General features: G+C 53.3%; 1 protein-coding gene across 2 annotated transcripts in view; it reads left to right on the forward strand.

Annotated features, from left to right (window-relative positions):
• LOC102453851 (acid-sensing ion channel 2) overlaps window positions 1-15,960 on the forward strand; it is a 370,636-nt gene that overhangs the window by 338,968 nt on the left and 15,708 nt on the right. The window contains exons 5-7 of one of the 2 annotated variants that reach the window (XM_075911312.2): window positions 821-877; window positions 7,787-7,940; window positions 9,462-9,553. In XM_075911312.2, the coding sequence (XP_075767427.1) occupies window positions 821-877; window positions 7,787-7,940; window positions 9,462-9,553 (303 nt within the window). The remainder of the gene's footprint in view (window positions 1-820; window positions 878-7,786; window positions 7,941-9,461; window positions 9,554-15,960) is intronic. The other variant, XM_075911313.2, reaches the window with a different exon arrangement.

The following is a 15,960-nucleotide window of genomic DNA, read 5'->3' on the forward strand; positions in this document are numbered from 1 at the left end:
ATCCTCTAGCTGTGATCTATACCCCATGCTACAGAGGAAGGCGAAAAACCTCCAGGGCCTCTGCCAATCTACCCTGGAGGAAAATTCCTTCCCGACCCCAAATATGGCGATCAGCTAAACCCTGAGCATGTGGGCAAGACTCATCAGCCAGACACCCAGAAAGTTCTCTATAGTAACTCCTATCATCCCTCCAGATGGGCCTGATGAAGTTCAATACAGAAGTACAGAGGGTTTGAGAGTTTGAGGATCTTGCTGTGGAAGAAGAAACTAGGGTGAAAAAGCTTCTTCAGGAGAACAGCCACGCTCAAGAGAAAGCTTAGCTCCGATGTAGGGTTTCTTGTTTTCCAGGTTAGCTGTTAGTCCCTGGTGGGTGCATGCTGCGCTAGAAGCAGGGTACGGAGCCGTAGAGCCATGTCACAGCCTTATCTCAGTTCTGGAAAGCACCCCCTAGTTAATCAGCAACACTGGACACCTGGGTGGTGCTCGGGCATAGGCTACGCAGGGCCTTGCCTGTGGGAGCTGGACTAGCACTGGAAACCCTTCTCCTGGGTTACATGGGAAACAGCCAGCTGCAGCATACGATTTCCAGAGACACATCCAGAGGTGCAGATCAGACTCTCTCTCGCCGTGCGCTGCACATGGGTTGTGCAAGTCTCTGTCTGCAGCCCTGCTCCCGGCTTACTGGCACTGCATTTACAGACAGGAGGCTGCCTAATGCATGAATCCAGCTGCTTTCTTGCTGTAGTTGCTGGCCTGACATCGTGCGCTTGTTTCTGACTCCACATGTTTCCCTCTTGTCTTGTGTTTCTTTTCTGTGCAGGGGATGCTCCTTTCTGTACTCCGGAGCAGTATAAGGAATGTGCCGAGCCTGCCCTGGGTTAGTACGCGGAGGGTTCTTGGGCTCCTTGTGGCTGTTCGTGCTGGCTGGCCTGTCTCTTTGCTGAGTATAATGACTGTGTCAGACACCCCGAGCTGCCTGTAGCCTGCCCCGCCCTGGGTCAGGGATAATCCAGTAGAGGCAGCACAGGGACAGTCGAAATGTCCATGCATGCAGGCTCTTCCCTTTGGGGAAGAGATCCTTTGTTCTGCGTTTGTACCCCACCAAGCACAGTGGAGTCCTGGCACTACCGTAATATGCCTAATAGTGCAGGGCCAAGCACAATGGGGTCCTGGTCCATGAGTGAGGCATCTTGGTGCTACCATAATACGCCTAAGCACAAGACAAATGCATAGCAGCTGATACAATGGGGACCTGATCCCAGAACTGGACTGCAGGGCACCACTCCAATACAAATAACAAATAGTAAAGGGGATAGGCTGGGCCAGAGCTATGCCCCCCATATCCCAGGGCACAGCACTTCCCACTCCAGCCCAGCCCAGCCCAGAGCAGAAGCAGAAGCAGCTGCTTTTTTCCTAGACATGTTACTAAAAGAGGACTTTCTGCCCAGCCCCGCCACAATGTTCAAGCTGCGTAAATAGTATGCCAGGACTTATTAAAATGGCCGGGGAATGCAGGGCCCCAGGGACTTTCACAGCATCTTTGCCCAGCGACAGCTGCTGTTGCTTCCCCAGGCCTCCTAATGGACAGATGGAAATAACAGGATAAAAACGTCACGTCCTGGAAGGGACGGGAACGTTACTGATCTCTGGTGAGAGGGATTAGTTTAGAGGGAGGGTGGGTTATTCATCACCTGCATAGCTTTGCAGGCTCTATGATGTTCTGCACAGCCTTTCCTTGACTCCTTCACATCTGTATGCATAAACCACACCAGAAACCACACAAGACGGGGTTTGGTCAGTCCCAATGCAGAGGAAGCAGAAATCACGTCATGGGAACTGGGACGACTGAGCCGGACCTGATATGTTCTGACCCCTAGGAACTGAGAGAATTCACTGGTTTACAGAGACCTGTTGCTCCATAGCTAAGTGTTCAGTGGATAAGCCTCTACACACACCCACATACACTCTCTCTCTCTCTCTCTCTCTCTCCTGCAACATCTGTGTGTTTGGACAGACCTAGCACAATGGGGTTGTGTTCCATGCCTGTGGCTCCTAGCTGTTATCACAGCACAACTAACAAACAATAATCTTTGTTATTTTCTGGGATCCCTGTGGTCAACTGAGCAGCAGTGATGGGCTGACTAGAGTTTTTCCATCGTTTTCTCTCTTGTACCAACTTCATGGCTTCTTTCATCTTTAAACCATTTTTGTTCTGTGCCCTGCTTTGCCGTGTCAGCCCAATGCATGCTCAGCGCCATCTCTGGTTTCTTCCTTCACTTGTATTATCCTGCATTGTATCTCCTCCAGGCCCATTCTTGACATGTGTCCAAACCGCTGCATTTGTCCTATTTGAAGCTCTGCAACAGCTTTATTTCTTGCCCTGGGTGTTTTAATCTCTTCTTTTTTCATTTTCCGCTGTCTTGAAATTCTCGCTCTTCCCCTCAGCCACTTCATTTCAGCAGTCGAAATCTGTCATTCACCGCTTCCCTCCCACCTCAGCACTGCGACCCAGACAGCCGTGTCAGTGTGACACTTCTGCGTTTGCGGAAATGACAGGAGCCTTCCAGCTGTCGCCGAGTTTCCTGAATGCAATAGTGGCAAGTCCACTTCTTTTTATGCCATCTTCACAATCTCTATTCTTTGATACTGGTCTTCAAGGCACAGCCCTTTCCCCACCTGCTGTAGCCCTTTGCCTCCAAGTTTGAGCTTTGCCTGTCTCTGGTTCTCTCATTATTGTCATTTGGTCTTCTCCAATCCAGATTTTTCTGCTTCCCTGGCCTTCCTTGTCTGTGAATCCTCCTGGGTCCATGCTGTGTGGCCAGTATCCGTGGCTAAGTGCTGTTCTCCCACAGAACATGACTCCTCCTGTCACACACTGCAGTGCTCAGCCATCCATCAGCCTCCAATACCTGGCTGTACAAATCTGGGCATAGAATCCATTCTTGTCTCACATCCGTGGCTGTCCCGAACCTTTTCATCAACTTCAGAGCTACTCTCACCACCCTCATCTACAAGCTTCACATGTTTTAAAGCGACTGGGACTTTTCAGTTTAGAAAAGAGGAGACTGAGGGGGGAGATGATAGAGGTCTATAAAATCATGAGTGGTGTGGAGAGGGCTGATAAAGAAAAGTTATTTATTAGTTCCCTAAATAGAAGAACAAGAGGACACCAAATGAAATTAATGGGGAGCAGGTTTAAAACTAATAAAAGAAAGTTCTTCTTCACACAGCGTGTAGTCAACCTGTGGAACTCCTTGCCAGAGGAGGCTGTGAAGGCTAGGACTATAATAGAGTTTAAAGAGAAGCTAGATAATTTCATGGAGGTTAGGTCCATAAAAGGCTATTAGCCAGGGGATAAAATGGTGTCCTTGGCCTCTGTTTGTCAGAGGCTGGAGAGAGATGGCAGGAGACAAATCGCTTGATCATTGTCTTCGGTCCACTCTCTCTGGGGCACCTGGTGCTGGCCACTGTCGGCAGGCAGGATACTGGGCTAGAAGGACCTTTGGTCTGACCCAGTACGGCCGTTCTTATGTTCTTATGTTTTCTACTGGCTTCATCAGTGCTTCAGGGGGCCAGACATTCTCAGAACTTATCACAAGCCTGTCAGGCAAATTCTATCAAAAGCCCATGTGAAGTCTATAAAGCTGTTATGGCAGGTTTGCTTGTGTTCTGTGTAATTCTCTGCTACCCGTCTTATCACAAATAACTGATCTATTGTATTTCCTGGCTAGTCCCTCCAAAAGCGCCACTTCCCTGTTCCTCTGCGGTATGGTCCTGGTGAATGCTTCCATGGCACACTCCATGAGCGGATTCCTCTGCAGTTCTCTCCTTTTTTGTAGATCAATATTAGAGTTACTGTCTCCTGTTTGCTAGGTACCTGCTCAAGTTTATAACCCTGCTTGAGTAGCTTAACCTACGGGCAGCAGCTCTGTAGCTGCCTTGTCACTTCTCAGCCCCCTTTTGTTTTTCAACATTTCTATCAAGAGCTTAGATTCTCTTCTAAGAATTCTGGCCTCTGGGTCTCCCTCATTTGTGCTGGGATTATTCTGCCAATCGGCTGCCTCTCCTGTGTTCTGCTCCTGGTACGGCTCTTCAGAGTATTCTTTTCATCACTTATTCTTTGCTTGCTCGTCCTCAATTATTTGCTCGCACTTGTCTTTCTCCACCGACATCTACAATTCATACATTCAATACAACTCAGTTCTCTTATCTTGTGATGCAGTTCACATTGCCTGTTCTTCACCTGCTTTATATTGTTCGCTTACCGAGTTGTTTCCATCTCTCTTCACCTTCAGTTTTATCGTAGCTGAGTCTGTTGCATTCAGCTCTGAGACTTACATCCTTCTTTTTAGTCTCCTGAAGTTTCCTATGCTTGTCGTTTAACTGCTGTTCTTCCTTCGTTATCCTCCTTGGCCTGGTAACTATAAATGTGTTCAGCTCCCACATAATCCCATTTTTACACTGTTCCTTGCTCTTCAGTGTTCATTTCTTTATTCACCACAGATGTGAGGGGTTTTCCAAACATTTGTTACTACTCTCTGGTTCTTCCATTTGCCCATGTCGTAGATCTTAGTTCTTGGCACGTTTCAGAGTCTCTCAGCCTTCTCAGACTCCGTGGATGCCAGCGCTAACCCCTGATCTCGTCTGATACCAGCCTCCAGTGATCTGCACAGCCGCATGCTTGATTTCCATCTGTGATTCACAAGCCCAAAGTCTACCACAGGGCTATGGCCACCTCCTCTGCAACTTTCTTAGCGGAAACAGCACATTTGTTGTCAGCTGAGTGTTGCTTAGACAGGAGCTCTGTAGCCTTTCTCTCTTCTGTTTTCTTCAGCTAATCCCAATCTGCCTACAGCTCCAGAAGAGGAGTGCCAGGCTGAGACACTTCCCCATGACAATCCCGTCGCCATAACATGTCTTGTCTTATTGTCTGGAGAGCGTTCCAAAATGTGCCATGTTCTTCCCTGGGTGCTGCTGAGGCTGGCATGTGTATTTGGGCTACCAGAGCTGCATGAGGTTTGATTCTGAATCGCACATCAGCACGTGAGCAGACAGCATGTTCAGTGCCATAGGAGCCTGGCGTGGCTTCTTTGACTGGAATGCAGCTCCATCCTGGTGTCCACCATCAGGCGTCAGTATCCCACAGTCATGAGGGAAAATCACCTTTTGCTCCAGAAACCAGCGATTTCCCACTCGTGTCTGTTCAGCGTGTGCATTTTAACTACAGTCCCTCCAGTGCGATAACTGTTCCCCCTTCCATGGTCCAGTGCACACCTTACCCTGTGGGTTCATGGCGGGATGCTGTGTTGCATGCTGTTCTCTTTGTGCATGTTTGCTGCTGCCTCGGCGTCTGGGCAGTGAGCGCAGCCCTTGTTTGCATGGGTGACAACCAAGCTGGCCGCTTTCCTTTGTCTTACCCTTTGTCATTCACTTTCTGTGGTCTCCATCTGTTGGCTCCTTGGCTTTGTGGTTGACCAGTTTATCATAATCCACCTGCAACAAAGCTCTAAGCTACCCACTAGCCTGCCCCATCACCGCTTTCACCAGTGTTATATTTTGGGGGCATGTTCACACAGCAGTGTTATTTCGGAATAACTGACGTTATTCTGAAATAACATAGTCCACGTCTACACTACAAACTGTTATTTCGACATAACGTCAAAATAATGTCGAGCTGAAGGACTTCTTACTCCGCCTCCTGTAACCCTCATTTCGCGAGGAGGAAGGGAAGTCGGAGGACGAGCGCTCTGCCTCGGACTTCCAGCTGTGTAGGCAGCACCAAAGCCGAAATGAGCTATTTCGACTTCGGCTACGCAATTGACGTAGCTTATTTCGGCTTTAGCCCCACTGTGTGGACGCCCCCTGGAAGATGCTGTGCCAGGTTCACCAGAGGAGATGTGGTGCACTTGGGGACCAGATGTGTCCTTCTGCTGCTCGCTAGGGTTATCGTATCAGCAGAGGCCAGGTCTCAGGGCGTGTTGTGACACAGCAGGCCCTTGGAAACACCATGGAAGATGTCAGCTGATTCTTTCACAAAGAACCTTACCTGGGACACAGAGCATGGGCCTGTGAAGAATTTCAGCACATGCCTCGCTAGCTATATAGTCTGCGGCTGCGATGCACTGAGGCACCTGGTAGCGAGGTGTGTGTTGGAGCAATCCGTACAGATAAGATTGACTGTGAAATGCCAGCTCTTTGCATGGCCACATTGTTATTAATGGTGCATCCAAGCTGTAAGGCTCATAGGAGGAATATTAAATACAGGACTATGTAGCACTTTAAAGACTTAAGATGGTTTATTAGATGATGAGCTTTCGTGGGCCAGACCCACTTCCTCAGATCAAATAGTGGCAGAAAATAGCCACAACCATATATACCAAAGGATACAATTTTAAAAAAATGAACACACAGGAATATTAGTCCCTTAGCTGAACATTTCCATACTGTTTAATCTCTTTTAATTGCCATCTAACCTACCTCTAAGGACATTTTAGTCAAAAGCAAAGGATAGAAATAAAGGGCAAAATTTTCTCAGGTACCTAAGCGATTGAGGAGCCTGTGTCTTTTCAAACGGTTAAGCTCTTGAGGCCATAGTCTAAAGGCATTTAGGTGATTAAAGACCTAGTCGTGTACCAAAGGGCGTTAGGTACCAGCACAGGTTTAAAATACCACTAGGCACCTGCCTACATCCTTAGACACATTAATACCTTTAAGGGACCATGATGGCACTGCCCTGGCGCCACAGCGATGCTGCTGTATCCCCGGAGTGTAGCCTCACAGCCCGCAGCTCCGCAGGGAGAGCCAGGGTGTCAGAAGCTTCTTCCACTGGCCGTGCTGTGCCCGTGTGGGAGACAGCTGGCGAAGTGGTGGGAGACAGCTGGCAAAAAGGTGCTGCTCAGGGTATGGACTCCTCACCCCCCCCCCCCCGTGATGTCGCTATGGCAACCTGCCTTTTTCAATATAGACCAGGCCTAAGCCACTTTGGAAAGTGGACGGAGGCTCCGAAGCCACTTAGATGATTTAGAAGATTTCACCCACCGTCTTCAAGACCCCAGTCCCTCCAGTCAGGCTTTTACCCCCTTGGACTGCCCCAGGGTGGAGCCCAAACCTGTGTGACATTGCACCTGCAGGCCCCCGTCCATCCCGGGGAGGGGGCGTCTGTATCTCCAGGCTGGGAGGGATGACTGTAGTGGAGGAGGGGTGGGTTGAACTCTGCTTGTTCAGCCCTTCCCTGGCCAGAGCTGCCTGCCCCTTGCTGCAACTCTTTGCTTTGAATCATCAAGGAGAAAGGGCCCATCCTATGTCCCAGGGGTGCCAGGCCCATCCATTGCCAGCGTTGGGGGGCAGGGCTTGAACCCTGGAGCTCTGGCTACCTTTTCCCTACGCCACTGCAGACCCCCCAACCTCCCTGTATTCCGGGCCCTGCCTTCTCCTTCCTGTTGCCGTATTCGGCCTCTGCTTGTGAGAGGGGACGTTTTGCCTCTTAGAGGCACCCGGGGGTGGAGTGTGATTGCCCCAGGCCTCTGGGTGGGGTCTCCATAGGCCTGCTGATGGGGGGCGGACAGACGCAGCAATTACCCTGGGGCCTGGTAATTCTAAAGGACCCGTGGCTCCCAGCCACTGCTGCCATGGCAGGGGCAGTGCCCAGAGATCCGGGCCCTTCCAGGCCCTGGGCTGCTCTAGGGTGGGGGACACGGCTCCGGAGGGCTGTGCAGGGCAGTGGGGGTTGGTGTTCAACCCCTGTCCTGGCTTCTCCCTGAGACCTGCTTCCCTCTCCTGTTTGCAGATTTGCTTGCGGAAAAGGACAGCAATTACTGTATCTGCAGGATGCCCTGTAACCTGACCAGGTACAACAAAGAGCTCTCCATGGTGAAGATCCCCAGCAAGACTTCAGCCAGATACCTGGAGAAGAAGTTTAACAAGTCTGAAAAATACATCTCGTAAGTGCGGGTGCTGCCGGGCCCCCTTTCTCAGGGGTGGTTGTGTGAGTGGGCGGAAAGGGCAGATGGGACGGCTGTGGCCATGCAAACTAGGGGCCAGGAGATCTCACTTCGGTTCCCCTTGTGCTGTTGTCATTGGGCAAGTCACTTCCCTGCCCACCGTTTGCCTCATCTATGTAGCCGGGACTGTCCCAGCCCCGGGGGTCGCAGGTCTCTGTTGGGATTGTCCTACAGGCACTCGTGAGAGCTGGCTGCAGTTCACATTTTCACAGGACAGTTGACAGTAGAGGGCGCTCTAGCTCAGGGAAGTTTCTTTGCCCACAGGCTAAACACTTGCCCAGGACCCGGGTTCAAATCCCAGCTCTGCCGGGAGCTTCCTTTGTGACCTGGTCCAGCTCAACGAGGTAGTTCTCTGTCTATACAGTGTGAGGTGCTCAGGCCACGGTGGCCAGTCACGCACGATGGCTGTTTCCTGAGTGAACAGCACCTGTCAAGCATGGGCCAGCTGGTGTCAGGCTAAAACCCTCCTCTGCTAACGCTGCCTTCTGGCTGCTTCTTCCCTGTGGACTGAGTGGCTACGTCCAGAAATGCTTTTAACGGAAAAGTTTTCCGTTAAAAGCATTTTCGGAAAAGAGCGTCTAGATTGGCACAGACGCTTTTCCGCAAATTTTAGCCTTCGCCATTTTAGCCATCGGGGCTTTTTTGCGCAAAACAGCACTGTGCTGTCTACACTGGCCCTCTTGCGCAAATGATTTGCTCAAGAGGGCTTTTGCCCGAACGGGAGCAGCACAGTATTTCCGCAAGAACACTGACAATCTTACATGAGATCGTCAGTGCTTTTGCGGAAATTCAAGCGGCCAATGTAGACAGCTGGCAAGTTTCTCCACAAAAGCGGATGATTTTGCAGAAAAACTTGCCAGTCTAGACACAGCCCTCGTCTTTTGCGTGGAGCCAGGGTGTAAAATCCTAGGCTCCGCACTCAGAATGGCTAGTCAAGGTCCACCCTCTGCCTGGGCTCCCTTAGCTTTGCAACCAAGATTGCTGTGGCGACAGGAAAACCACCCCGCTCCCTCAATGTCTCGGAGGCCTGGGCCCAGCCGGTGGGTTCTACAGGGCGGCTGGGCGGGATCACAAGTGGGATGGACCAAAGAAGGAATTGGACTCTGCTCCTGGGCCCAGGCTCCATATGGGAACACCGGCAGAGATCCCATGTGCTGAGAGTCCTTCTCTTGCCAGCTGGGGCCACCGGGCCCTTTCCGCAAGAGAGAGGAGCAGTCAGGGTTGGGAGACTCTGGAAAATAGCCCTGCTCGGCCCCACGGCCTGGGCTGGATGCAGGAGTCTCTGGGGAAGGCTCTTTGGCCTGCGCTGTACAGGAGATCAGACTAGAGGGGCATGAAGGCCCCAGCTTTTGCATCTCTGACGGTGGGATAAGGCTGGTGGGTGCCGAGACAGAGCAGCAGGCACACTGGGGGAGGCAGCAGCAGGGCTGGTGGTCTCACAGATTTCTCCTCTTCCTGCAGGGAGAATATTCTCGTGCTGGATATATTTTTTGAAGCACTCAACTATGAGACAATTGAGCAGAAAAAAGCCTACGAAGTGGCAGCCTTACTTGGTAAATGAAAATGTGATTCTATAAATTTCTGCCTTGGAATATGAGCTTGTGTGGGCAGGAGAAGTGCAGGTGGTGGTGTATATGTGCAGGAGAACTGGAGGTGCATGTGCACATTCAGGAGAGGTGGATGTGTGAGTGTGCATGTGCAGGGGAGGTGGAGGTGTGCGTGTGTGCATATGGGAGAGATGGAGGGGTGTTTGTGTGTGTGCACTTACAGGAGAGCTGGATGGGTGTGTGTGTGTGCGCTTACAGGAGAGCTGGAGGGGTGTGTGTGTGTGTACGTGCATGTGCAGGAGAAGTGGAGGTGTGCATGTGAGTGCAGGAGAGTTGGAGGTGTGCGTGCACGTATGCGGAAGAAGTGCAAGTGTGTGTGTGCAGGAGAGGTGGAGGGGTGCATGTGTGTGTGGGAAAAGTGCAGATGTATGTGTTAAATGTGAGATAGTGTCCATTATCTTTCGAAAAAGCAGATTGCTTTTTCGATGCACTTTTGTGTGTGGATGCTCTCTTTTGGAAGAAGTTTTCGAAAAAAGGTTCTTCTGAAAGAAGCCTGCAGTCTAGACATAGCCTCAGTGTGTGGGTTACACATGTGAACATGCAGGAGAGGTAGAGGGGGGGTGTGTGTGTGTGCAGGAGAGATGGAGGTGTATGCATGTGTGTGTGCGCACGCACGCAAAAGAGATGGAGGTGTGCATGTGCGGGAGAGGTGGAGGTGTGTGTGTGTTTGTGTGCAGGAAAGGTGGAGGGGTGTGTGTGTGTGTGTGTGTGTGTGTGTGTGTGTGTGTGTGTGCAGGAGAGGTGGAGGTGTGTGTGTGTTTGTGTACAGGAAAGGTAGAGGGGTGTGCGTGTGTGTGTTTGTGCAGGAGAGATGGAGGGTGTGTTTGTGCAGGAGAGGTGGAGGCGTGTGGGTGTGCAGAAAAGGTGGAGGGGCGTGTGTGTGTGTGTGAGTGGGAGAGATGGAGGGGTGTGTGTTCAGGAGAGGTGGAGGGGTGCATGTGTGGGGGTGTTGGTGTGTGCGCAGGCTGAGTGAGCACACATTTTGCTTGTCACTGGCGTGGGATGCGGATACCAGTGCGTTGCCGGGGATTTGCCACCTCATGGACTATGGCCCTTCTCTCTGTCCATGGGCTGGGGCGCTCACTCCGGCTCTCGGCCTGCAGAGGGTCCCTCCGTCACACTCCCCCTCCTGCCCCGGCGGGATACCATGTCCCAGCAGACAAGCAGGCTGGACGCCGTGTGCAAGCCACGTTCCCAGCGGCGGGCGGGGTATCCTGCCCTGCCTGCTACTCCGGGTTCCAGCCTAGGGCCTGTGACCAGCACCTACAGCCCTGCGCCGTCTGAGACCCAGTTACTGGTTCCCTGGCTCCTCCCTGCACAGCGGCTCTGTCTCCTGACCTGGCCCTGGGCTCGCTCCCCAAGGCTCCTTCTCCCCTCTCAGCCTCTTGCCAGACCCTCCAGGGCTCACGCTCCTCCTGCCTCTCCTTGTGCCTGGCCAACTCCCTCTGCCCCGTGGCAGTAGCTGAGGCCCCGCCGTGCACTCGCTTCCTCCCCAGCTCTCCGCCGCGCCATGCAGATTCCTCAGCCATTCGCCCTTCAGGGGCCCTAGCGCCCCTCCTGGAGCCGCGTCCCACGTGACGGTCCCTGCTGGCTCACTCAGCCCTTGCATGGCATCGCCCCCCGTCTCTGGCTTTCCTGTCACCAGGCCTGGTCTGGGAGCAAACCCCACAGGGGAGAGGAACGGACGCTCATCCGTGATTGGCCAGCAGGGCTGACCCATCTGTGCTGCCTGTACGTGCTGCACCAGCCCCGGTAGGACAAGAGCTGAGCACAAGCCCCATGGTCGTTTACAAGAGCTCTGGGCACTTGCCAGGTCTGAGCGAGACCAATAGCTCCCCCCTTACAAAGCAGCTGGTGGGGTCTTTAAAGAGCATGTGCCCATCCGGGCTCAGTGTCATGTCACCTCCAGCTGACAGCAGCCCCCAAAGAACTGGCCTTTCCTTGAATGGCTCCCATCCAGGCATTAAAGCAGCTCCCTGCTGCTTACTTAGCAAGCGCTAGCGGGCTCCAGCATTCCCCGGAGGCTGCATACTTGTGCAGCCACTAAAGGAAGAGTAAAATGCTGCCCAGCTTAGCAGAGCCACACAGCTCGGATTTGCATTTCTACTGGTGGTGCACATTCACATGTGCCTTAGTGCACATCAAATTATTCCGCCTGCAGGTGGAAAAATTCCGCCCATGGATGGAGAACATTGATGGTGAGCTGAGTGTCAGGCGCGGCTGGGGCTCGTTGCATTGTTGGTGAAGGCTGAGGCCTTGCTCCTCTCCCTCACACTCATCCAAGGCTCCTTTTATCAACTGGAATCTTCCGTCCACTTTTTCTAAGGGATTCCAGTTCCCCCACGTCCCACCCGCCATCACGTCAGGCCAGGAGTTCTCATGGCTCCTCTCCACCCCCATCCCTCCTCCTCCCAAGTCTCGCACTCCTGAGGCTGCAGTGGAGCTGGTACCCTGCCCGGGCTGTCTGTCTGCTGCCCACACTTAGCACTGCACGCCCCAGGGCAGGGCCAAAGCAGAGCGAGGCTGGCAGTGGAACCTGCTTCAGTCCAAAATCCTGGGGAACCCACGCTCCCGGCAAAGGCAGATGATGCAAGGCCAGCCAGAGATGAGTGGCTCTCCGGATGTCTCCTGTATCTGAAAAGTGCCTCTCTGAGCGTGTGCAGCCCCCCGTCCATCCAACGATCCAGCCTGCAATTAGGATTCCAGATCCCTTGCGTCTGGGGAGGCAGACAGAGCATCTCACGGGCAGTCTCTAGGAGGAGGTGACAAGTCAGCGCGTCAGACTGAAACGGGAGCTGGAAAAGGTGACGGCTCGACAGCAGGGGCAGGCAGCTCTGCCGAGAGGTCTCCCTTGCCCCCAGGAAAGCTCTGTTCCAAGAGCAAAGCCAGCTCAGTCGACGGGTTGGAGCTCCGTCTCCGGAGCAGCCTGCACCATCTGGGGCACGTGCAGCATCTCGCCCAATGAGTCGCCTTTGCCTGCAAGCCCTGGAAGTCTCTGTTCCCAGCAGATGGGTCCCTCCCACTGGCACTGGCAGCATGTTAGGTGCTCGGCTCCGTGTTCAAAGGTTCGGCTGGAGCATGCGAACTCCGGGAGCTAGAACTTCAAACGCTGCCTGCGCCAATTTCTATGAACATTACTAGGGACCTGCCAAACTCACAGCCACGGAGAACACAGCCTGGGCCTGGACCTCTGACCCCTGCGAAATGTGGCACCTGCAGGGGGGTCATCGCCCCCCCGCTGCTCCGCTTTCCGAGGTCAATGGCCAGCGACCGGCTGTTAGAATCATAGAATCATAGAATCATAGGACTGGAAGGGACCTCGAGAGGTCATCGAGTCCAGCCCCCCGCCCTCAAGGCAGGACCAAGCTCCGTCTACACCATCCCTGACAGATGTCTATCTAACCTGCTCTTAAATATCTCCAGAGAGGGAGATTCCACCACCTCCCTTGGCAATTTATTCCAATATTTGACCACCCTGACAGTTAGGAATTTTTTCCTAATGTCCAATCTAAACCTCCTCTGCTGCACTTTAAGCCCATTACTCCTTGTCCTGTCCTCAGAAACCAAGAGGAACAAATTTTCTCCTTCCTCCTTGTGACACCCTTTTAGATATTTGAAAACCGCTATCATGTCCCCCCTTAATCTTCTTTTTTCCAATCTAAACAAGCCCAGTTCATGAAGCCTGGCTTCATAGGTCATGTTCTCTAAACCTTTAATCATTCTTGTCGCTCTTCTCTGTACCCTTTCCAATTTCTCCACATCTTTCTTGAAATGTGGCGCCCAGAACTGGACACAGTACTCCAGCTGAGGCCTAACTAGTGCAGAGTAGAGCGGCAGAATGACTTCACGAGTTTTGCTTACAACACATCTGTTGATACAACCTAGAATCATATTTGCTTTTTTTGCAACAGCATCACACTGTTGACTCATATTCAACTCGTGGTCCACTATGACCCCTAGATCCCTTTCCGCCATGCTCCTTCCTAGACAGTCGCTTCCCATCTTGTATGTATGGAACTGATTGTTCCTTCCTAAGTGGAGCACTGTTGGACGGGCACCCAACATTGAAGGTAGCACCACTGCCAGCAGCACAGCCATGAGGGTGGCATGGTATGAGGAGGAGAGGGCTGGTCTTATGGATGGGCAACACACACACCCCCCACCTCTCCCACACGTGTATACACACACAGATACATACACATATATACCCCCCCCCACACACACACACACACAGCTAGCCCCCGGCCCCTTTAAACCTGAGTGATGGGCCTAGAGCTTTCCTAGCTCTGCCCCTTCTGGCTGAGGTCCTGCCCCTGCCACCCAGGACCCTGTGGGGGCCAAGCACCCATCCGCTGTAGGGCAGGCCCCCTTCTCCACAGGGTGGTGTATGGCCCCAGCCTTCTCCTCCAGCCTGAGAGCAGGGGGAGATCAGGCGGCGTGTGGCCTCAGCCTTCCCTACCCCGGCTGCAGCACTGGGGAGAGAGAGGGTGGGCAGTGTTGGGCCCAAGTCTCCCTAGCCCATGGAGAGCTGGTGGGCCCCCCAGCCTCCATGGGGCTGAATCCCAGACAGCCCTGGGGGAGACGCTCTGAAGAGGGGCCAGTGTGTGGGCGGAGCCAGGTCGGCCCCTTCATCCCGGGGCTCCATTCCGGGGGAGCAGGGCAGGTCTGGCACAGGCAGCTTGTGCCGGGCTCCTCTGGGGCTGGACCCTTCTGAGCAAACAGGAATGAGTAATGTGTGTGGGTGCTGCCAGCGCTGTGCGTGGGCTCGTCTGCCGCCGTCTGCTAGCGCCTGGCAGCCGGGGGAGGGAAGGCACCGCGGGCTCTGCCGGGCAGGAAAACGGTTCCTGACGCACGGCTCCCTGCCACGCTGGGGACCCAGGAACTGGGGCTGAACATATAGCACAGGGGACTGTGTGGGATTCCTGCTGCACTCCGGCCCGGGAGGCAAGGTGAGAAGAATAATAGCAAGGACTACGAGCATCTTCCAGCAGTGCCGAGTCCCACTCCGGGACCGCGCTGGGGTTCAAGAGTAGGAAACGCCCAGTGTCCTGCTAGGCTCAAGGCCACGATTCCAGAGGGGACACATTTCGAGCCCATGGTCAGACCCATTTCCCACTGTCACTCGCTTGATCCTGGGCACCATCAAGCAGGGTGGAGCATTGGGAGGGGGTCTAGCTGGGCATGAGACTAAGGCAAGACCTGCCAGCCAGCCTTCGGGAGGGGAGGGGTGTTACTCTGTACCCACAGAAACTATGAGGAGTCACAGATTGATCTGGGCATAAGCCTTTGTGGGCAAAGACCCATTCTGAGCCCACAAAAGCTTGTGCCCAAAATCAGTGTTAGTCTCTAAGGGTACGTCTACACTAGCTTGTTAGTTCGAACTGGGTAGGCAAATGAGGGCAACTGGAGTTGCAAATGAAGCCCGGGATTTAAATATCCCAGGCTTCCTTTGCATGTTCCCGGGCGCCGCCGTTCCTCGTGGAATGAGGAGTAACAGTTAATTCGAACTAAGGAGTTAGTTCGAATTAACGTTTAACTGCCGTTCTAGCTGCGGGCAGTTAGTTCGGACTAAAGAGGATTTAAAAATGGCGGCGCCCGGGAACATGCAAATGAAGCCCGGGCTATTTAAATCCCAGGCTTCACTTGCAACTCCGGTTGCCCTCATTTGCCTACCTAGCTCGAATTAACGCGCTAGTGTAGACGTACCCTAAGAGTCTCCACCCAGCCGTGCAGCCTTCCACCTAACAACGTGCCCTCCAGACGGATGGCGAACCTAGAAGGCTCGTGCTCGGAGGAGGGACAAGCCACCCTTAGCTGTACTGCAGAAAAGACTCTGAGAGAAATATGCTGCCCAGCAAAATGGAAAAGGTTTCCTGGCTGGAGCTGGCATCTCTCTTTAGACGTACAGAGCCCAGCATCCCTCAGGAAATCACCCAACCCGCTTGTCTCCTTGGCCAAAGGCGCGGAGGGGAAGCTAGCTCTCAAATGGAGCTCTCTCTCCAGGCTGCATCCTGGTTGCTTATGAGTTCACAGTGACCCCTCACCCTGAGGTGTGAGGGTCCACTCGACCCCGGTAGCCTCTCTCCCAGATGCCCTTCTCACAATTTGCAGAGGCAAGGTAGGGCTCTTTGCAAGCTTGTGCAGCGGACACATCCTTCCACGGCGCTGACCTCCAGTCTGTCATTCAGCCGAGGTCCTCAGCCCCATCCTCAGTGAACACGCTTGTGAGTGACCTCAGCCTCAAATCCTCCTGGGGACCATCACTGGAAGAAGAGAGTGAAGTGACTTACCTTTTCCAGTAACCAGAGTTCTTTATGGTGTGTGGTCCCCAGAGGTACTCCCCCTGCTTCCCT

Source organism: Pelodiscus sinensis, chromosome 29 (genome assembly GCF_052426305.1).
Source record: "Pelodiscus sinensis isolate ZL-2025 chromosome 29, ASM5242630v1, whole genome shotgun sequence".
NCBI classification, from domain to species: domain Eukaryota; kingdom Metazoa; phylum Chordata; order Testudines; family Trionychidae; genus Pelodiscus; species Pelodiscus sinensis.